The 24,121-nt window shown below is 34.8% G+C and overlaps 2 protein-coding genes across 2 annotated transcripts; one reads left to right on the forward strand and one right to left on the reverse strand.

The window, feature by feature from the left end:
- The first annotated feature begins 173 nt into the window (after positions 1-173).
- Positions 174-16,839, forward strand: LOC129000784 (NAD-dependent protein deacetylase sirtuin-7). Its single transcript, XM_054427779.1, has 8 exons — positions 174-357; positions 2,235-2,332; positions 4,307-4,522; positions 4,713-4,884; positions 6,704-6,934; positions 7,866-7,986; positions 11,016-11,240; positions 11,765-16,839. Exons 1-8 carry the CDS (start codon positions 232-234, stop codon positions 12,604-12,606), a joined length of 2,031 nt encoding a protein of 676 aa, XP_054283754.1. The 5' UTR covers positions 174-231; the 3' UTR covers positions 12,607-16,839.
- A 3,002-nt stretch (positions 16,840-19,841) lies between these two features.
- Positions 19,842-20,810, reverse strand: LOC129000832 (dnaJ homolog subfamily C member 30, mitochondrial-like). The gene has a single exon (XM_054427877.1). It carries the CDS (start codon positions 20,596-20,598, stop codon positions 19,942-19,944), a length of 657 nt encoding a protein of 218 aa, XP_054283852.1. The 5' UTR covers positions 20,599-20,810; the 3' UTR covers positions 19,842-19,941.
- Positions 20,811-24,121: the final 3,311 nt, after the last annotated feature.

Here is a 24,121-nt window from a genome sequence, read left to right on the forward strand (position 1 = left end):
TAAACAAACTAATGGTTGTTGTCACATTTTATCAACATTACTAACAACATCGACCAACCTATCCCTAGCGTTAAATGTTTTTTTGTAAAAGTGTATAATGTTAAATATTTTTACTATTAATGATAAAATATATGAACTATTATAATCTTTTTGACATTTTAGACAAGTTTTATGACTTTTTTGAATGATGGGAAATTGTCTGGGACAGGACAGATGTGGAAATGGGAATGAATGAAGGTGGAGGTGGAGAATAACATGGACGTTAATGATTTAGTTAAAACGACCAGCTTACGAAGAAAAGCCACACTTAACGTCACATTTTGTGTGAAGAAAGAAAGAAATGCGTCATTTAAGAAGGTAAGTTCTATAGTTTAAATATTGGTTATTTTGACAATGTTTGGTTAGCTCGGAACCCTATTTAAAACTATTTGAACCCAAACAAAAGATTGCCCAGGCTTTAACTAGGCCCGGGCCGGTTTCGAAGAATAACTTGTATAGAAAGCAGCTTTCCCTTATATCCTGTTAGTTTTCAAAATATGTTTTGGTATCAAAGTACCACTGTAAATGCAATGTACCTAACTTTTCCAGTTCATTATAATCCTACAAAAACATGATAAAAAATACCATCTTATTGGTTATGTCTAAAATTAGATGAGTATGGAGAATCTTTTATTATTTATTAAAGCTGTCTGCCAGTTGACTGAATTAGTTTTACACTATGATTTTTATCAGTAAAGTAAGTCAACAAGATAGGCTAGGCCGACCTGTAAACTAACTTAACTTACATAAGTTAGGTCGAAAAGATTAACTTAGCTATGGAAATGATCAAATCAAAACAAACAAACCCTAACTAACTTTTGGAATAAACTTCAATTTTAAGTTATTTTTGTTAACATTGATAAGATCAGGCCTACCGTAAGTTACCGTTTTTAATTTAAAGTTGTCAACTTATTTTTCCTACAACTCATACTTACATTGCTACAGCTGTAAACAGTATACTAAATAGCTCATGTATGCTCTAGAGGGGTAATGGATCATTCCCACTCGCTATTTTATTTAGCTGATTTCACTATTGGCGTTTCTATACCAATCACAGCCGCGGATCAGGTACGTGAACAACCAGTTAACAAAGCAAATAACATAACCTGAAAAAGCAAACAACGTACAAAAGTTGATCTGTGTGCTATGATAAGCCTAAGTTAGGCCTAATTACGTTATGGTGTTATGAAAAATGTTGTGTGTATAAATAGCAAAGTCATTACGCTCTTAACTTAATACACAAATAACTTCTTGATAGGGCCTATTGTGTTTGGGTAAGGCTAAATTGCTAAGTAAGAATCATGGTGTCTATGTTTTTCTGGAGAGGAAAGCTAACTTAACTTAAGTCATCAGTTACCGTACTGTAATTTTTTGCTAACTTTTCACTTAGTGTCAATTCTAAAATGTTTTCAAATTTTTTACCCTATTGTATACACTTGGCTACCATATTGAAAGTGTTTTTAACCTTCTATAGACATCCAAGTGACAAACTGTGTCTGTGTAAGTTACAAAGTAGTTAAGTCACCGACTATTTTTAGCCGGCAAGGTCACTGCATTGCTCTCTACAGCCAGGAGCCCCCACCCATTCAGTTCAGTCCTTCAGTGTTGAGTATGACACAACTAAGTTGATTTCATAAACATAAACAGTACTTAATAGGCTAAGTCAATTAGTAAGTTAATAGGCCTTATTTTTGTTTTAGGTCTAATAATTTTCACTTGAAATTATGTTCTGGACTAAGGCCTATGTGTTAAGTCAACCATCACAAATAGGTGATGTCCCAGAAAAGGTTGAGAACTAACTACACATAGTACTAACTAGTAACTAGTAACTAACTAGTAAAACCCCTGTTATCCAGGCTTTGTTTTATTGGACCTAGGTTTATCCGGCCACATCTAAAAAGCCAGTAGGTAATCTATATGTTTTTCTTATGGGTTGTAGATGCGTAGTTGCAAGCACTAGTCCTCCCAACTTGAGTGTTCTCACAATTTATCTATTTGCTATCTAACTTATTTAACTTATATTTTACTTTGCACTGTGAGTTATGGTATGGTCAATTAATTCCCCAACAAATCAATGTTAAAGTCAAGCAAAAATACTGGGCCACACAGTGAAGGTTTAACTAGACACTCTTAATACTAATAATAAAATACAGCAAGATACCTTGTAAAACACATTAAGCCTATTGTCTTTTTAGGTTTCAAGAATTTTACAAAAGCCGGAAAGTGAGAGGACAGAGGAGGAAAAAGAAGTTTTGCTGTCATGTGCCGAAGTGGTGAAAGAAGTAACCACCAGGTTGGTACAAATCTAGTTATTTCAAACTTTGCCTTTAAATGCAAGTTTGGTTACTTGAAAAAATTCAATAATTTAGTAACGGGTCAAATTTTAATGTGGGGTAATCTTTGACGGTCATCCCAAATACGTTGATTTGTTTCACGCAAAGGCCGCAATGAACACTGGACATAGTGACATCATATAGAGGGGATGACCATCGTTCTCAACCCCGACGCCAGGGTGGTAGGAGAGGACCGCTCGAGAAGCGCCCCAGGCAGTTGGTCGTTCTTCAGCCACCAAATGCATGCTACGCAATTCCCATCAAACAATATCTGACGATATCCCATATTGAAAACCACAAAACTAGCCTATACAAACACCGTTAAGTGAAGGGCAACACGACAACGCTCAATTTCAATTCCGGTTACTGTAGTAACAAGTTAGCCTATATGCTTAATTTTAAGGCATATTTCACTGATCAGTGATCACGTGTGTTCAAGGCAGGATTCTACGCGCAAAGTGTAGATTGTGTCCTAAACGAGGCTTTGGTGGTTAGGTTACCAAGCACTGCAAACGTTTATTATTTCATTTTATCTTATAGATACCACGTTAGGCTAATCGATTACTAATTCTAAATTTGAACAGATTTAGTTATGATTGACTCTGGTGATTGACTAAGTTATTATTAAGACTCGTTTTTCTTTGGTGTTAACCAAGTAGCCTACAACGAACGAGTCACATTTTATTAAACCTGGTAAAATTGTTCCATTATACACTTATTCCCAATTATTCCCCATTGAACACTTTCAAATCAAAATTGAAAACATATTGAAAACATATTTAATACAAAAATGCCCATATACAGTGGAGGATTTTTTTACATGTCAAAATATTTCTATTTAATTGTGCCTGTATTTATATATTTATATATTTTTTAATACTAGAACTTATTATATTGATTTATTACATCTAAGTATTCATTTGCTGTATTAATTTATGTATTTTATGACGATTGTTAAAACATTGTGAAATGTCTACAACATGATTTGATTTGATTCACACAGTATTTTATTTAAAATTCAATCTCAACGCATATTTTGTGTGGCTGTGGTGATTAGGTACTTTTTGAAGGTAAGGTAATATAGTTACTAGCATTGTTGTAGGTAATTATAATCTGAGTCGGAGCCAAAAATCTCGAAACTATAATTAATTAACGGACACGTTAGAATCCTGGACTATCTCATTGTAGGCTAGGCTATCTGGACAAATTTTAAGGTATAACTAATTTTGGGTGAGACATTACTATCATGTACTGTATTTACGAAAACTGCAATATAATTATTTGTTGTGTTCCCAACACCGAATTTTCCGTCACATATTATGGCGAGCCGAATAGGAACATACATCTTACTACGATATTAAATTTAATTTTGCCTCTTTACCCGAAATCACGTCACAAGTTATATGTAACATTTAACAAAATCATGAAGTAGTTCTTGGTAGACCTAGGATAAGCTAGCCTAATTAATTAAATCTATAATCAAACTTTAACTAAAGTGCCATCATTAAGGCTTCTGGATTTTATGATTTAATTTCATCCGGACAAAAATATTTCATCCGAAATTAGGCTATATTATATAAAAGTATTAGACATCCAACTTATACCGTAGCCTACAGTTTACTTGTGCTATCATTCAGTTATTAGAACTTACCCAGTTTATTCACATGCTCAGCAAAGGAGAAACCATGTTGTTTCTTCTCATTGAAAACATCAGTACCTTTATAGTAGTATTTGTTTCTTCAGCTAAATATAACTACACTAATAGGCCACATCAGGAAGTAAAAAGTACACCTAAATGAAATGTCATTCAAATTTTGTACAATGACACTTACATAATTAAAATTTCCATATTTTAAAAACTCTTTAGTTTTAATTTTCCCTTTGGTCCCACAACCCCTTAGCTAACACACTAATACAATATCTTTGCTCTGCAGGCTGGAGAAACGCAAGGTGCTGAAAGCTCGGAGTGAGGAGGTCGAAGACTCGCGGGAAGTGCTGGAACAGAAATGTGAGATGTTGGCAAGAGCTGTAAAGTCTGCAAGACATCTGGTGGTATACAGCGGCGCTGGCGTGTCTACTGCTGCTTGTATACCGGATTATCGTGGCTCAAATGGTATATGGACAAGGCTGCAGCAAGGTTTGGACATTGGGTGAGTTTATTTCTTAGGCACTTTCAATATGGTGACATAAGCTAGATGGTGAAATATAATGCCGTGACCCTCTAGGCCTAGCCTGAAATAATGTGTAAATCCTACTGTCCAGGATGTAAAGGTAGAAAAAATCCCCTAAATCTTGAAAATGTTACTGATCTTTGTATTTTTTTTTTACGTTTTGTCCCAGTGAGCACGACCTAAGTAAGTCGCAGCCCACCCTGACTCATATGGTTTTGTACGCATTGTATCGCCGAGGCATCATTAAACACGTCGTATCACAGAACTGTGACGGACTGCATCTGCGTAGCGGACTGCCACGAGCTTCACTCAGCGAAGTTCACGGCAACATGTACCTGGAGGTGAGATTATGTTGGAATTGCTTAGCATTATGAACAACACTTACAACCTTCTTTTATGCAGTGAACTATTTGTTGTCTTGTCTATCAATATGGTAATGTGTTTTTATTCATGTTGAAGCCTTCCGGAATTGGTAATCAATTATAACAGGTTACGTACCTTGACGTCCACAATTCCTTAGTCGGTATCCGTTGACTATAGTTTCGACTACTACGTAGTCACTATCAAAAACGGAACGTTAAAATATTACATTCGTTGAATGTCGTCAAATCTTAAATACATCGAACACACAAACAAATATAACACGAACACGGTAGACATTTAACATAATTGGCCGGCCGGCACATGTCACTGAACTGGTCGACGACGATGACTGACTATTTACCCCACTCCATTCCGTTTATCAGCTGTGCCTCCAGGACTCGTGTTGCCAACATAATTGTTACCAAAGTGATCTAAGACTGTGTTGAATAGTTTGTTTGAACCATAATTAAGTTTTTCATTGAGCATGTTGTACGGGTCGGATTTAGTGGCTTTGTATATTTCGAACTCTAGCATGAAGCCTTTCTTACAAACATGTAGAATTTCTGCATTATCATTAAAACTACTAACAGCATGGTTTGAATTTAATAAATGTTCAGCAAACTTGGATTTTTGTTATGTTTGTTTTGGTTTAGGTAAATGTTCAGAAAAACGTTTCTTAAATGATCTGCCGGTCTGACCTATGTAATAGTTTGGACAGTCAGAACATTTAATTTTATAAGTACCAGAAGCTAATTTCTTAGGTTTACTGTTGTTCATCAACAGCAAATCGTTGTTGTGTCATCAACGTAATATTTTAATGTTCCGTTTTCGATAATGACTACGTAGTAGTCGAAACTATAGTCAACGGATACCGACTAAGGAATTGTGGACGTCAAGGTACGTAACCTGTTGTAATGTGTTTGTTTACCTATACATTAAAGTTCAGCTCGTGACAAATAAGCTGGCACATGGCCTAGTGCAGGCATTATAGGTGGAGGTTGGGTGGAAGTAAGGAAAATACCGGACTGCAAACATTTCTGCTGACCTAACTCCCCTTGTTTCATGTACTGTGTGCCTTCAGGAGAGTCGAGCTGAAAAATTATGATTTTTAGTGTTGTAAAATGGGGCAAACCTGACTAGCCTTATTCTACCCCATTTTACAACTAAAAATCGTAATATTTCAGCTAATTCTTATTCGATCTTTTTGAACTTGGTATCGTTTGATAGGGAATTAAAAATACTAAATAAAAGTGTTCTAGACGTTTGTTCATAAAATCAGTGGTTTTTGAGTAATTTAAGTTAAAAAAATTAAAATGGGAGCCATTATGAAATTTAAAGTTGAATCAAGATGAATTTTTATCTAACATGGGTCTCTAAGTTTTATAAAGATCAGTTTAAAAAGTCCAAAGATAAAAATGTTTATATAAAATATACAAAATGGTGGATACCTGTCGAAGCGATTTTGGAAAAATTGTTATAGGCTACTTGATTTTCTCTTTATTTTGGCCCAAGGAATCTATATACATATATAAATTGAACGGATGGTGTTTTTGGCCTCTGGGGACCTCAAAACAAAAAAGTAAATCGGTCCTGAGTTATCTCTTACACCTTACTGATGAGACCTACGGTAATAGCTTATTCCCTATATGGGAATTTCACTACCGTAACCAATTTTTTACCTTTTAAGTTAAAGCCCTTTAAGGTATAAATGACCTCTTACAAATCACTAGCATTTACCTAAATACCTACACCAAACAATTTGACAAATTATCAGTTGGCAACACTGGTGTTTCACAGGTATGCCAACCTTGCAAACAGGAGTACTGGCGGTTGTTTGACGTCACTGAGCACACCGGCAGGTACACACACGCGACAGCACGACGCTGCTACAAGTGTCACAAACCTCTGCGCGACACAATCGTACACTTTGGCGAGAGAGGGGCGCTGCGGTGGCCCATAAACTGGAGTGGGGCAACGGCAGCGGCCAACCAGGCGGACGTTATACTGTGTATAGGCTCCAGCCTGAAGGTGAGAATAGACCATGAAGACAACTTACGTACTTTAGAGAAAGGTGCACGAGGGAAGTGACGTTATTGGAACGATAGCCTTGCTATGTCAATCAGGGTGTCTATAGCCCTGATCCATGGAAAATATTTCATTCAGTTGGGTCTCCACTATCCCCTAAAACCCCTAGATTTTTAAGAATATAGATCCAAGTCTAAGCCTGGATTTTGACTTTGATTCTAATCCCTTGTCAGTTTTAATGTGCAGTAAATTGCCTGTGCAAATTTATGTTACAGAAAAAAAAGATTTGACAAAGTTCAAAATTGTGTAACTCCAGAGAAGCATGTTTTCAAGAGCTTATATTTAATTATTTATAGATCTGATCTGAATAGAATTACACTTTTATAGTCGGGAATTTGCGGAAATTATAGCTATCCAAAACCTGAGGGAACCGAAACATTTTTAGTGTCAGAGAATATTATTAGGTTATGGAATAAACTAGAGAAATAGGCTGATAACCTGAGTGAAAATTCTTGGGATAGTTTATATTTCTGTATATTCTATTTATTCATTCCGGTATGTTTTTTTTGTGATGCAATTATCAATCTTGTTCTTGGTTTGTTGGCTACTCATCACTAAATTAAAATTATACACAAAAAAATGTGGAGTTATATTTCAAGTTTACATCAAAACCCATCTTCTACCTTTGGTAACAACATGTATAAACAGTTTGGATATGTTGTTACCAAAGGCTGAAGATGGATTTTGATGAAAACTCGAAATATAATTCCACATTTTTTCAGTAAATTGTGTATAATTTTAATTTAGTGATGAGTAGCCAACAAACTAAGAATAATATTCTATTTATTGTAGTAAATCTATCTGTGATAGATTCCCCAGTTGATCTAGGTTCTGAAATAGACGTTAAGTTACCTAAAGCAAAATTTTGTAACAGGTGTTAAAAAAATACACATGGCTTTGGGGAATGGATCGGCCCGTAAAGAAGAGGCCGAACTTGTACATCGTTAATTTACAGTGGACGCCGAAAGACGAACAAGCAGCTCTGAAGATCAATGGTGGGTAAATAGTTAGAGAAAAATTCAAATTTGGTTGATTCACAATACAGTATTACTTATTTTAAACCTAATATACTATATACTTCTACCATTGATGCCTAGATACATTGTAATTGGTTTAATACCTTTTTAATTGACCCAACAAAAGGTAAAATAGTTTTGTGTTACCTACATAGTGGCAGGAAATACTGCACCCTTTTATGTAATTTACGTGTCTTTCAGGAATAAAGAGTTATGGATACTTGTACAAAAAATTGATAGTGGTTTTATTCTGTGTAGGTACTAAAGGTCGGCCGCTTAGAAAACGACCTCCTCCAGCATTGGTTTAGCATTAGCGCGCAGGTCGTTTTCTAAGCGGCCGAACTATAGTACATTTTACTACCAAAGTGAACACCTGACATGAGTAGATCATGTTTCCAACTTAATCAAATCAGCTAGCTCGATCAAGATAGTTCATCTCAGGGGGTTTCCATCAGCAATCTTGCTCACATTTGATTTGTTACTTAAAACCACGAATACTAGAAAAGACCCGGTATGGATCATAAATATAAACAAGTGACGTTTTTGGCCCGAAAGTAAACAAAACCATATGTTAATTAATGCTATTAGTATAGGGGTTTTGTTTACTGTATTATTTGTTTTACTGTAAAGCCCGAAAGTAAACAAAACCATATGTTAATTAATGCTATTAGTATAGGGGTTTTGTTTACTTTCGGGCCAAAAGCGTCGTTTGTTTATGTTTATGATCCATACCGGGTCTTTTATAGTATTCATGCTTAAAACTATAGAAAATAAACAAATAAACAAAAAACAAATAGGCGCAATGCGCCGGTTATCAGCAATTGCGTTGTTAAGATGAAAACACCAGCTGATGCATCATTCATTGTTATTGATTTTTTTCTTGTCAAAGGCATTCAAATAGCCAAAATGTATATTGATCGAAAGATTATTTGTTTCTGAAGCGAATTAGTACTGTATGAAGTGCAATTTGTTTGATTTTGGAGCTAAAATAAACGTTTTAAGCTAATGCTAAAACTACTAATTACTAATACACCCGATATCGAGCGTACGACTTTAGCCATGGTGTTAATTGCCCGATATTGAGTGCATACCATAAGAGTAGAGTGGATAGCGTAGGGTAAAAACATATACTTTTATTCAATAGGTAAAGAAAGTGCAACTTTATTTATTGATAGGTCTTTGGAGTTGTTAACCACCGTCAATAAAGTAGAACCTCGCTAATCCGACCTCGGATGGTCTGACTCCTCGTTTGGTCCGACCTTGCCACCGACACAATAGGCTTCCGATAACATAACCTCATTGTCCAAGAAAAATACCAATAAAGTTTGATAAAATGTGTTGAAATTTGTTGTATATTTAACTATATCTGCCCACTATTTATATGCAGTAGGCTACCAAATTATTGTTTTTGAAAAATCACAGCTCATTTGACAAAAATAAAATGGAAGCAAAGCAAAGAAATGTCAAACAAAGCTTCAAGGTCAAACTATCCGTTTGCACTGACAATCGTCTGCTCTTTAGGCCTAACACTACACATCCGTCTGCTGTGCGCTTGCTATGTCACCACATTTTGTGATTGGGTATTTGGTAACCATACCAACTTAAGTATTATGTGATTGGGTGATTTACTAATCAGTAATCACCCAATCAACAAATTGTCATGGTTACTACCATGGAACCATGGAGACTTGTTGAATGGGTGGGGACCATGGGAACAGGGCTTTACGGGGGGTTTTATGGGGTAAAAATTGGGTTTTCTCACTTTTGACCCTCAAAACACAAAATTTCCCAATTTCTCTTTAGACCTTTTTAAAGAGCTTAAAAAAACAAATAATTTAGTATATAAAAGTATTTTTGTTCGATTATTAGTAACGGAGAAAATTAAAAAAATTGTTAATTTAAAATTCCCATGTTATTCTTATGGAGAATATTGTCAAATGTTGTAGTTTGCTTGTTTATGAATATATTTTGATCAAACTTGGCAAATTTATTTATTTTGTACTAAGCTATCAATATTTTACTCAAAAACACACTTTATTAGTTTCCTTGTAGCAGCAAACCTAGGTACTCGTTAAACCTAATGTTATTAAAATATATTTAACTGAAAATCAATTCAGACAAATGGAAATTCGCTTAGTCGGCAGGTTTGCTGCGGCGGGGGTATTTTTATGTTATTGTTATCTTTATTGATGTATTTTACGACTAACAGTCTATAAGTATGATCTATAAGTAGGCTACTATTATTTTATACTTTTTTATGCGTTATCTAATGTTTTTCTCGACATTCTTCTTCAGCGTAGCAGGAGCCTGTGACTAGCAGTAGCTTACTAGACTTTCTATTGTTCTGTTCTTTATTTTGCTGTACAATGTTTGGCAATTTGTTTATTTGAGTAACAGTTTAAGAAAGCTGTGATTTCAAACGTTAAAGTTTTTATTAATTAGTGAACCAAGGTTAATGACTTGACTTAACATAATTATCATGATTGCGCAATAGCCTACTAATTGTATTTTGACTATGTAATATGTGAATGAACACATTAAAGTCCATTTATAAAGTATTAGGTGTTTTTTATGAGTTAGAAATTACATGACATAAATGTTGGATTAACCGTGGTTTTCAGTTATCGGTGGTCTGTTCAAAATACAGTTTTACTATGATTTTATGTCAATAAACGCGTTCCTCTGATAATCCGACCATGCTCCCGGACCCTAGGTGACCATGGTGGAAGGATAATACATAGGTGTGCTATTCCCGTCATATGCTGACGTCACTCAGATTGCAAACACCATTTTACCATTTAGAAAAATTATAAAAACAATAAAAATCAAATCAAAACAAATATATACTTATATGGCAATACATCAGCTCATTTTTTTTTTTTTGCAATTTGGTCAGCAAATGACAGGAATAGCACACCTTTGCATTTTCCTTCCACCATGGTAGGTGACGGATTAGCGAGGTTCTACTATAGAATAATAAACCAATTAAGGTGTATTTTTCTGCCCAGGCAAATGTGACGAGATTATGTCATTGGTGATGTCAAAGCTGAACATTCCGATCCCAGAGTACGATCCAGAGCTTGATCCGATCTTTGCACACGCAACACGACTGAACGCTGTAGAGACGCACACGCATAGTACGGCTGAACTACGGTGGCCAGAGGGGTTGAAGGAAGAGGAGGAAAAGAATAAAGAGGAGAGCGGAGAGTTGAAACAGACCAGTGGAGAAGCAGGTGAATAGTAAAAAACCTTTAATAGTGATGTACCAAAGCCGTATCTCATCTTTGAATCTCAAAAAAAGATCTGAATTTGAGATTTAATTAGTAGAACTCAAGAATCAAATCTATTTATCAAGAATTGACCTGCCCTACCACTACTTGTGCATTTTTTGGGATGTTCATCAATGTTAGAAGAATTACTTAAAGATTTTATGGGTGATTGAGGGTTTAAAAAAATTATTTGGTTGGGTATCTTAGTTTCTTTAGAAGTTTGGTGAAAGTTCCCTCATAAATACTATAATAATGTTGGTTAATTTTTTTAAATATTAAAAATCTCTAAGTAAATTAAAAAAAACCTATACAAACTATTTTTTTGCCCCTTTAAAAAAGGCTTGAACACTCTATAGTTTAGAAAAGTTATTCCCATAAAATCTCTAGTGTGATATTATAATATGCCTTTTCTGGCATTAGTATGTGTTTTTAATTTTACTAAGTTACAATTAAGATGGATTTTTACTTTACTCTTTTATTATTTCCAGATACAAAAGTCCAAAAGAAAGTATGTGATGGTTCGATCAAACTCGAAGTAAAAACAGAAAAAGTGTCTGCCGAGGAGACTGAGAAAAACGAAGAGGAAATCTGTACAACAGACAGTCAAGAGGTGACGAATAATACAAGTAGTGAGGAACGTAAAAGTACTGAGGGAAAAGTCAATATAAAAATGGAGGTGAATGATATTGAAAGCACTGTTGAGCTCAAAGTGGCAAAAACAGAGGGACTTAGTGTGGATGTAAAAACAGAACCTGGTGACAGCAAAGCTTGCAATCAAATTGATGAACCGAAACCTGATTGTCAAAAATCACCCTCAAAAGGGATTTGGCGGCCGTTTTCTTTTGACGACGTAGAAAACTGTCCGTCTTCCTCAGGGGTTGCTCAATTCATAGAAATTAAGACGGAACAATATTCTAACAATCCAAACTCCTCCACATCGTTGAATTTTTTGAAGCCCGATTTGCAAAGTTCAAAATTTCTTTTGCACGATCAAAACGTTAAAAAATGCTCGATACAAATAGAACCCTTGGACCTTTCTTGTGGGAAGAAGAGCGATACTGAAAAGGATAAAGAGAATCCATACTTTTGTAAGTACTGTAGAGTACATTATCACTCCGGGTTTTGTCTTTTCTATCGGAAAATGAGTTCGGAAAATCCACCGGACCCGCCTTGTTACTGTTGTGACGAGGAAGACGAGAAAGATCCACTGAGTCCGGAAGTCGATGGGAAATCGACTGACGAATCTGAGAAATCGGCCGCCAAAGTTCCTATAACCAATCCAGGCTGGTTTGGTAAAGGTTGTCGTAAGAAAATACGGAAAAAAAGATAGTACAAAAGGGCCAGACTCTTACAGTCGGAAGAAACCGAGTTGTGAGATCAGCTGATCTTGACTGAAATCGGCCAAAAATTATGTAATTTTTTTAACTTTATTTTTCTATGATTATAGTTTTGCTGTGATGGCGCTAAGACACTATCTGTCTGCATAGTTGAATGCTTTTCCAATATTGTTTTAAATTTGATTTAATGATCTCAATTTTAATGAAATAGAATGGATTATTGAACTATCTTGTTATGAACAATCACGTTTTAAGAAATTTTTATTAACCTTACTGTCCTGGACAGAACCAATATATTTATGTATGTTTGATTTAACATTACAGGCTATAGCTTGTCGAAAACTTATTTTTTTAAGATACTATTTTGATGAAATACGCTAAATATCGGGTGCATATTTATACTGGAATTGTACATAGTAGACGGGTAAAATTTTATCACAGCTATCTATCGTGTATGTTAGGGCTTAGTTTTTACATCTGTGAAAATATTAGGAATTTTAACAAAGTTTTAATGTTTGTGGTCTTCATATTTGTTTTTGACTTTGTACATTAAATCAGGGCATTTAAATGGTTCATTCTGAAGTTAAATGAAAATATATACATAAAAGATAAATAATATTAAAAATAATTGAAGCCATATGTGTAACTAGACAGACATAAAACAAAACATTTATGTTTGTCACGAAGCATCTCAAAATTCCAGCCGAGCTGGTGACGTCATTATATCATAAATACTAATAAAGAAAATTCTCTGATTATTGGATACTGAAGTAGACATTCCATCTAGATATGGATATAGACTTAAAGAATTAAATGTAGACCGACAGCAGTGGCTGCGGTTAGCATATGTTCAGGCGCCCACCGCTAGGAGTGTTATGTAGTTATAGCGCACATCGCTGCAGTGTCTGCTGGTAGCATGCGGTGAGGATCCAACAACGGCAGCGAATCGAACACCGAGCATGCTCTAGCGGCACTGCGGAACTTTCCTTTGACAGTCTATATTTATTCTATTTGTCTATGATATGGACAAGCTCTCGCCAATTTTCTACACAGAATGCACCAGTGTCTAAAATTCGTTTTTCTACCTTATTTTTTATTGCTGTATCTATTTTTTGTAATTTGAATGCTCTGGTTTAACGGTTTTGACTTTCAGTATTGTCCAGATACTAAAGTATCTGGTAGATTTAGAGTTTAGATAAACAGTGAGCGTGTTGAAAATGGGTTTTATAAAATTATAGTATCAGTTTTCTCAGGGTTTTATTTAAGGAGATAGTTATATTTAATAAATTACATTCATTGTTATATTTAATTTTCATAAAATGTTTACGTGGTAATACAAATATTGGGATTGAAAACACTATAGACATCCCAGAAACAAAAGAACCCTGGGCCTTTTCGAGCCGCGCAGGTATGAAGGGTACGCCACACCTACCGGTGCGAACCATGTGATCTTTTCGTTTCTGCGCAGGTTGTTTTGTTCTTGGGATGTCTATAATTTTTATTAGGCTATAGATTTAGTTGTACAAAAATGTTATTTTACACAATAAGTTTAGTTACTAAAATCTTAGCTTTTTTGTAAATTTTATTTTCAATTTGTCAGGGATAAATGCAAAAATCCCTTGAAAAAAGATTATATACACATTTTTCCACAGATTTATATTTTTGTTAAGAGAACCTATTTCACATCCACTGTATGTGATATTTTTGTTTTGTCTGTTAAGTTGGCGTGTGTTTTCTTTTCTCAGAGATCTCATGTTTTCAAGTCATAATCAGTACTGATAAAATACTAGGTTGCTATTTAGTTTTATTTTCAATGTAAAATGACATAATGGTGTTTTATTGTACAAACTGAATTTCTTCTCTCTGAAGAATAGCATTGTGTTATGTCTTTCAGCCATTATTGTGTTTCTGTAAAAAACTGTGAATTTTTTACTAGTAGCCTACATAGATTATGATGATGAAAGCAATAATCCTAATTACTAACCATGAATAGGCGATTCATAATAAACTGTTCAATTGCATCATGTGAAATATTTTACCGTTGATTTAGTGCATGCAAGCCATACATGGCTATATATAGAAACCCATGCCTTTGACCTCTGGGCGTTTTGTGTGTTTTTTTTTTTCAAAGAAATTTCAGTAGGCCTGGATGATTAATTATCAACTGGTATTGATGATATAAAATATTACTTTTGACTTTGGATACTGCTGGTAAACTCCCATTGTAAAATCTGAAGCTTGTTTCAGCTTGGATTCCAAGTCCGTAAACACTTGAGTTAGTTGATGTAGAATAAATAATGTCTGTAATTTTTTTTAAGGTAGGCTTAATCTTTATAGTGAGTTCTTACTCTTTAGTTTGAGATTGCTCTTTTTTGTCTCCATAAAATAGTGATTTGTAGAGGAGACCTATAAATATTTAAAAAAATATTTAAAATATATTTAAAATAACCTATAAATATTTAAAGATAAATCTCCGACCATCAGCACACTCAAGCTTACTGGACTTAAACATGCCTACGTTTATCTCGATTTGGTCTGAAAGGATGAAATAAATGTATAAGGATAAAGAGATGTTTAATATTAAGAGTGTCCATCTACAGACCACTGAAACTTATATCATAAAATGGTAATAATGTTGAACTTATTCTTCAACGGTTTTGAGTACTAAGGCTATATTAACACAACTGTATAGTCATTATTAATTGTATATTAACAAAAGGTAATGTTGTTTGGAGGTATCCTGATCAATACGTTACATTATGTATGTTACAATATTTACACCTTAACATTGATTAAAATTGAATCCAATTCCTTAATTTAAATTTGAACCAGCTTAAACATTTTGCAAGATATACACTTTACCATCAATTTAATTCAAAAATCTTGATTACAACTCTTGCACTAAGAGCGCTTGAACCATGAATTAAAATCGTAAGGGTTCTATTTCAAATTTTTTTAAATATAGCTTATCCTGATCTTGATATTATAGTTTGCTATTGTTTAACATTATATTTTAATTTCTATTTATTTTCAAGTTGTAAAAGTAAAATTTATCTTGATAAATTTAGTTCATCTATAGTAATACACAGCTCAAATGGTTTCATTTTGTTAAAACTAACTAGAATGAAAGAAATGGAGTGGTAAGTAATTTGCATATTTTTGAGCGTGAGGAATTTAATTAGCACAGTAGCCTATATTCAGGTACACAACAGTTTACTTTTAAAGCTTGTTTGTATAATTATAAAATGATGATTAAATATTTACACACACTATTTGTCATGATAGTCAAGTTACTTGTTTACTTCCAAAAACCCAAAATTTCTTTTGGAGGCTAAACCGTTTTGTCAAATTATTTCACTCTCAAACACATTTCATCCTTTTTGTAGTCTCTGAATATTAAAAGGTATATACACTTTTCTTACGCTCCTTTCACAGTATACATTTTCTGCCGTCTGTTTAAAACCAGTAGGATTTTACGTTGTGTCTGTTTATTTTACATTAATAGGGCATTCTGGTTCAGTGGCAGTGGACGGGCACGGTTTTCTGCCATTGCCTCAATCATGTAATGTGAAAGCGCTAATGCTCTTTTTACACCACTAACAAAAAATTACACTTATGGTTTTTGTTTTTAGCCATAGAGAAAAAACCGTACATACTATAAAAGGAGCGTTACTCTCACAGAAAAGCATAATGCAAAAATAAAAATAAAATTGAACACGTGTATATATTTTTTAAATTCAAACAAAAATACTCCTGCTGCAGCAAATCTGCAGACTAATTAATTTCTATTTAGACCCCTACATATAGCTTAATTTTTACAAAAAACTTCTTTTAACAATGTCTGATTTATTTCCTATTTAAATAACATTAGATTATAGTGCAGTACTACATTTGTAAAAAAACCTTGGGTAGCCTACAAGAGCCGAGGGAAGAAGACTTGGGTACAATTTTATCTTTTCATCTTTGGGTAAATTACAAATTTATCTACATTCCATTTCACATTCTAGTTAGCCCATCTGTGTTATTTAGTGTTGGTTATTTGTTTGTGAGAGTCCATTAAATGTTCCTTATCTGATATTATTCTTTTATAGCATATATTGGCTAGATTAGTCTTGTTTAACTGGTCGGTAATTGTTCTGGTTCAGTTTTATGTATGAGTGACTGTGAAATTGTGTTCTGATTGTCCTTAGAACTAAGTATATTGATAAATAATATCATTAATAATATATCTGTGTAGTTATTTTCCAAGTCTTTGGTAGTTTTGCTTAATGCAGAGGATTTGGATACTAAATAGTTACGGTAAAAATGTTGTTCCAGCTCACGATTTCCTTGTAACCTTTGAACTCCATGTATTCAGTCATTTTTCTTTTTTAAATAACTCTCACCTTCTGCCTATGAGCACAAAATTCAAATAGGCCTTTTTTAAAACAAGTTTTCAGTGGTCACATTTACAGTAACAATAATACAAAAGAAGCAAAGTGCTTGATTAGCGGTTCTACTCACAAAAACAATTTATCCCATGAATTTCTCCCTGAGCCATCCATAGTTTATGTGTAGTACTCCTTACAACTAAGCTCTTTAAACACTAGCTATTTGTGAGTATAAGTTTGAATGTGTTACTCTTGTTGTTGGTTTAATCAGTCTTGGAGCTCAAGCGGTTTTATTACTTCAATGTTTCATTGTAGCAAAAAGAATATTATTTCAATATTTCATAGGTCACATTTTGAGAATAAAACATTTCCAAGTAAGCTGTGGCTATCTATAAGAATGATTTGGCAGAAATATTTTTCAGCGAAGGTCCTCAATCAAAAATAATAGTTTGATACTGGTTGGAAAATATGTTTCATAATTGAAAAAGACTTCCAACATCTTCAATTTTCTAAACTTATTTTGAATACAGTAGAATCTAGATGAAAAGTCTCTCATGGGGATTAACAAATGTCAAGGATAATTATCAATTAATTGAGATGGGGATGCCACCTAGGTGTGAATTATTACCCAAATATGAGCGAGGGATGAGTGTAGAATCTTTTACTAATTAAGAATGGTGTGAGATGATCTATGTGACTTTGTTACTGGCCAAGATCAGCTATTTCATCAGTCAGGATCATTATTATTAAAGCCCATCAGGAACAGCTGGGCTCAGTTTTGAAACATAATAGGCTACCGAGATAGGCCTAATCAAGGACAATTGAAAATTATACTTGTTATGAGCCACTTATTATCTAGGGTCCACTGTAGTATGAATTGTTAAGCGGTGTTTACACTGCCGTATTACCACATCCATGACAGACCACGCCTGTTATGGGCAGTCGTACGCAAATGCTGTGGCGCCACGGTACCGTCCCACGGCCACAAGCAGCCGTGAAGTGTAAACAGTTTTTGGGCGTATTCATTAAAGGCGTGTTCATTTTTAATTATGGGTGCGTTATAGATTGTGCCAACAGATTAATAATTATTGAAGGTTGTGCTGCATTGAGTGTTATTTTATCTGAAGAAATAGCACGACATTTAAGTGTTATTAAAAGAAAGAAACTAAGCTGTAGCTTTCAATATTTATATCAAATAAACAAATAAACTGTTCACTTTGATACAGTTCAAGCATTCGAATTGTTTGACCTTCCGTTAATTTTAAAGATTGCTTTGTTTTAGGCCTACTGTTTCAATTAATTAGGCTTGTGTCATGTTATAGATTTTTTTTTTGCCATGGTACCGTACTTAAAAACTAAGACGACAACCACTGACTTTTTAGACTGAAGAACAATAGTTAAACTCGTAGTACACACAACGACGAGACGGAAGACGATAACTCCTTACCATGTCTAGTCACGCCTGCAAATGGCGTAGCAACCAAAAACGGTTTGGTTAGTCCTAAAGGGCGTGGGGAACAGGCGTATTGGGTTGCCAAGCCTGTTGCTCTCACGTCTCGACTGTGGCCACGCTTCTCAAGAAGCGAGAAAATTTCTCACCTACACGCCTGATTTTAGCCGTGGCCCCACGGCAGTGTAAACATCACTGTAGTTTTTTCTGGGGGTTAGTATGATCCTGGTAGCGAGAAAAATAGGCCTACTTGCTTGTTAATCAAAAGAATGATCAGTTGTAGGCCCTACTCTTGGCTAGGTAAGCTATAAACTCTTATGACTCAGTCCTCTAAAATCAAAGCTACGGTTTTGGTGTGTAGCAACGTTGCACGAGTAAGTCGATTGCCATGGTTATAACAATAATTATAATCGTGTAAAAATAAACATTGCGCAGGCTCTGCATTATAAACTAGTGCGACGGCTGTTTCAGTTTGTCGGGACAGCGGTGTGGCCCCTTTTGTCTCGCTGTGGCTTTGTATGCCACGGAGTTTATAGCTATATATGCCAAAAGTATAGCTGATTTAACACCAAACAACCTAGATACTGCAGAAATCAATTCATTGGGCTATTTGGGCGTAGTTGTAATCTATTATTGTCCTAATGAATAGAAGTAGGCCTATATAAGTAGGCTTTATATAAATAAATTAGGGCCTACAAGTAGGTCAACAATTATCACAAAGCTGAAGGAAACATTAGGGCCTAGCAGATTTTAAATACCTGCCTCAAAAACTGGTTAAGCGGGCAATGTATTGTTAAGTTGTGGTAAATACTGTTCTTGCAAGAGCCAGTTTCATCCTATCAAGTGATACTGGCTAAAGAAACAGCTAATCGTCAGTTGCAAAGCTAGACAGGCACACATAACTAACCAAACTTCGTATAGGCGGGTACACTTCCATATCTGTTGGCACAAACAACCGAATTTTGATAAATATCGAAAAGAAAGCACCGATAATAATGAATGTTCCCTTTAAAAGTAAAGTACCAAAATGTTATCACAGGGTCTTAATCACCTATTAATAGACGTTTGCTAAAAACTCTAGCTATAACAAACTTATCTTATCGCAGCCTATGGGCAGCATTGGGTTCAATCGGGCTCTGACCGCCTGGCAAATAGGCTATGAAATTATCTCATACTTATGTCGTCCCTATCGTAAATATAAAAATAATAAAATATGTACTAAACTGAGTACATCATGTTGTTTGAAATTCAGTTTAATTAACTTATGTTAAAAGAAACATTTATGTAACTTGGAGTAAAATCTTTTAGTAAAAATTAAGTAGCCTACAATATAAAAGTGAATTGCCGGTTTTCAGCATGTTTCTTCATTCAAACTAAAAACTTTTTATGGAATCAATGAAACAAAAACTAAACAATCTAAATAAACATTTAATACCTAAATATAACAATACATTTATACAGGGCAACTTTTTACAAGCAAGGGCGGTTGAAGACACAAAGCCTTGCTATCAATCTGGTTTGTCACTATCATCAGAGACTTTGTCAAACTTTGATGTAGCACCAGATCCGTAAAAGATAAAGCAAGCAAAGAAAATAAGAACCATTGCTAAAGTTGATAATGACCTGTCGTTCTCTGTGGTGTCAGTGCTAGTTCGGTCTTTAAAACTATAAGATTCAGCTTTGAACTTATTCTTCATATCAAAAGTCTTACTGTAATGGGCTGCTGTCCATTCATCGATATTATAAGTTGTAGATTTACCTGTATGCGTTTTTTGACTTGTTGGCTTATTTCTGTGATGGTAAAATGAAGCGTGGGGATACTTGTCATCATATGGTGCACTTTCTACTGTCTCATCATGGTGAAATGATCCCACAAGAAGTCTTCTGTCATAGGTTTTCCTAGACTTGACATTACCAAGAACTTCATAAGCTGCTGTGATATTTCTAAATTTTTCTGCAGCATCCTCATCGCCCTTGTTTAGATCAGGATGGTATTCCTTTGATAATTTATAATAGGCGGTTTTAATGTCTCCTTGTGTTGCTTTTGGCGTCACTCCTAAACTGTCATAATGATTTTTCTTATAGTTACCAGCATTCACTGTGAATCCTCGTATTAATCCTAAATTCAAGTTTGATAATCTGGAACTGCTAAGATGAATATTCATGTTTAAATACCTACCAAATAGCCCTGACTTTAAAGTTGATTCTGAGTATATGCTTTCTATGCGCTTTGATCAATGTCTTCAAGTGTAGAGCATCGTCTTATTTACATTGACTTTTGAAAAATCGAAATCAACTTTAACACTAACCTAGTCAACGTTAACCAAATTGTTCGTTCGACCTACAATAACAGCATTACATTTTGATGTTGGTTCTGGTTGACGGTGACCATTTTATCACCCCCACAGTGTTGACAAAATATCGGTTCAATATCGTTTGTAGTCGTATCGACCATCACTTGCTATCGATTGTCGATTAAAACACACTAAAAAGACTTGTGAAAAAATAACGCGTCTTGCTTGGGTATACCTAACCTTTTAAAATAATGATTTGACAACTAAAGGAAGAATCGTTTAACCTTATAGTTATTAAACCAAGTAGGAAAACAAAACACGACAGGGTAGTTTGACTCGAAACTCAAGAGAAGGAACTATTTAGTCATTTAGTGTGTTGTGCCAGTCCTCTTTTACACATTTACCCATAAGCTTAAAAATAAACCAAGTGAGAGCCTGTTCCTGTATCATATTAAAAGGCTACTTTTGTTTTTTCAGTAGCTAAAGCATTTTCCAGCCACAAGGGTGTTTAATATATTGTATATTTCAATAATTCATACGCTGCTGGCTGGAACGGACCTGATAAAACTGATAATTACCTATTATTATTGTTATATATATTAGTTCATAGAAAGTTTTAAAGTTAAAACCTTTTACCATAGGCCTATTCGTTAATGAACCATCTCGGTGTTTATTTAATTAGGCTTAACTTGCTTCAATTATTTATTTGGCCATTTAGCAATGCAATAGGCTATGTCACTCTCGATACAAAATAAAAAATAAATAGTCCGTCTTGACTCACAAATGCATGCTAGATAAATATTTCGATACACAACAGTGGCAGATGTAGGACCTCACTAACTGAACAATCCCAACCCAACAGTAAAGTGAATATATACACACATAACAATTCAGAAGCATAAGTCATATTTTTTGGATGTGCTAATAATAACTTAGGCTTAGAAGCCCAAGAAGTATTTTTTTATGATAGGAATGCAATTTAGGAGGTGAGGATTGGCTTTGGCTTTGCTCTTGCTTGGCGGGACATCAGCAGAAAACGGTCGACGTTTGGTTGTCGTCGACGTCGATCCAGTGGTTGACTGGTTTGGTTTTCGAAAACGATCTGTTCGGTCGGTTGACAATCGATTGGTCGATATGGTTACGAAAAAAAATGTCAACACTGTGTTGGTGATAAAATGGGCACCCTGGTTGACACACAGAAGCAGAAGCAGACGAAAGACAAATGACGTAACGCAATGACATACGTGCTATAATGATATTATAGCTATATCGTATTAAAACAATATGAATCACTATATGTAAGAAGATTACTGTTGGATTGACCACTGACCACTTTCATAATAAAGAAAACATTAATCAAGACACTTACTTATGGATAAATTATTGTTATTCTTATTGATCACGTGAAGGTTTATTTATGTCACGGCCACCATTAACTACAGGCCGCGGCCTGGTAGAATTGACAACGTCGCAAGTGGTGTTGTTTTAGTGACAGAACATGGCAGACAGGTGACATCATCTCATTAATTTGCATTTTATTGATTTAAATTTAAATTTATGAACATGAATTTATTAAAATATTGAAAATAAAACATACAGAATTGAAAACCGAAACAATATGAATTCAAAATATACTAGTGTATACTAGCCAGGATCATTTATTTAAAGCCCAATGATCAGGAACAGCTGGGTCCAGTTTCGAACCATTACAAAGCTACTGACTTTTCTCAGGACCGAACCGGCGACCTTTTGATTACTAGGCGAGCATTATAACCACTCAGCTACCCAGGACGTTGCCACTTCGAAGGCCGCGGCCTGGAGTTAAAGGCGGCCGTGGTTATATCCGGTTTACATATTTTGTTTTCACTTCGCTACGGGGTGAGAATACAGTGGTACAGGAGAGAATAATTCGGGTTTTAAAAATCTACGGAATTTGTTATTTGATTTGTTTAGAAGGCGAAGTGGCACTTCGAGTGCAGCAAAGGCAGTTTGCACTCGTGTTGCACATTATATTTTTCATACAGTTACTATAAATAATAAGTATAACACGTATTGTACAACACGTTTTTAAGTTAGGTTAAATCCAAGCTTACATTTCATCTAGCTCCTGAGCTGTTATTATCGGGAGTATTTCATTCATCGATCTCTATTATTAAGAGATCGATGATTTCATTAGGTCAACAACCGTTTGATCCACCAATTGTAAAACCGTTCGTTTGGTACAAAATCGTTTGGCCACCAGTTTTAAAATAGTTCGTTTGGTCCAAAATCGTTTGATCCAAAAGTACAGTCGAAACTAAAAGAAGTACAATTTTCAATTGTGGAGTAAACTTATGAAATAGACTGTTCGTTTCACGGTGGACTATTCGACCGGACCGTTTGATTCAACACTCATTTACAAACAAAGAGCATAATCTCAAAATAGTCATAAATAAAGATAAGTATAAAAATACATCCGTCATAACCAAGAGGAAATAGATCGATAATGAAATGTTTCATTGTCGACCTATTTCCACTTGATTATGTTGGATGTATTTTCTTCGGCCGCTATCTTGAAATGTGATAAGTTATTAATTATGAAGGTGGCGTTGTGACCCATAATTTGGAATTACTTTTTTATGCTGAACTCAATCCGTTTTTAATTTTCATAAATACATGAAAAAAATACAACCATCACAACCAAGTGGAAATAAGTCAACAATGAATGGTGGTTTATACTTATCTTTATCTAGCACTATTTTGAGATTATGGTCTTAGTTTGTAAATGCACGATGTTAAAATGGGCTAAAAATAAAGTTATAAAAAATCCTCATAACTTAAGAATCGATCAAGATTTTTTTTAACGGATTGCAGCATCGTATTCAGCGTAAAAATCTAGTTTGAAACGATGGGTCACAACCTTACCTTTACATTTGAAAAAAAAACACTTTGTATCCAATATTGCGGATCCAAGATGGCATATATATATCTTCTAATATATAAAATTCTCGTGTCACAGTGTTTGTCTGCAAACTCCTCCGGAACGACTTCTCCGATCGTTATGAAATTTGGTGTGTAAATTCTGTAGGTATGCGAATCGGACGTAAACTATTTCCCGTTTCGAAATTCTTAAAAGGGCTCCGCCCCAGTGGCTCTGGAGTTTCCCATGTTAACCTTATGAGAAATGGAATTAATGAATCTTAACAGCTGTTTCAATTAAACAAGTTGGTTCTGTTCTATGATGTTCAATAGCATTAAAGTTACAAGGATTACCAACAGGGTGCAGCACTATTATTTATTTTACATTTATGACAACAGCTAATTTGCAACCAAAAGGTGAGTGAGCGTAGCGAACGAACTTCAACCTGGAGGCGAGTGAGCGTAGCGAACGAGCTAACCTGAAGGCAAGTGAGCG

This window comes from Macrosteles quadrilineatus, unplaced genomic scaffold (assembly GCF_028750875.1).
Source record: "Macrosteles quadrilineatus isolate MER2022 unplaced genomic scaffold, UCM_ALF_1.0 Scaffold_8__2_contigs__length_117827958, whole genome shotgun sequence".
Classification (NCBI taxonomy): Eukaryota; Metazoa; Arthropoda; class Insecta; order Hemiptera; family Cicadellidae; genus Macrosteles; species Macrosteles quadrilineatus.

What these genes read in the sequence shown, in the direction of transcription:
- LOC129000784 (XM_054427779.1), top strand. Translation starts at nt 232, where the DNA reads ATGAAGGTGGAGGTGGAGAATAACATGGACGTTAATGATTTAGTTAAA. An exon ending in CAGCAAGGTTTGGACATTGG is followed by an intron (nt 4,523 to 4,712) that starts GTGAGTTTATTT and finishes GTTTTGTCCCAG; the next exon opens with TGAGCACGACCTAAGTAAGT. An exon ending in GTATAGGCTCCAGCCTGAAG is followed by an intron (nt 6,935 to 7,865) that starts GTGAGAATAGAC and finishes ATTTTGTAACAG; the next exon opens with GTGTTAAAAAAATACACATG.
- LOC129000832 (XM_054427877.1), bottom strand. Translation starts at nt 20,598, where the DNA reads ATGAATATTCATCTTAGCAGTTCCAGATTATCAAACTTGAATTTAGGA.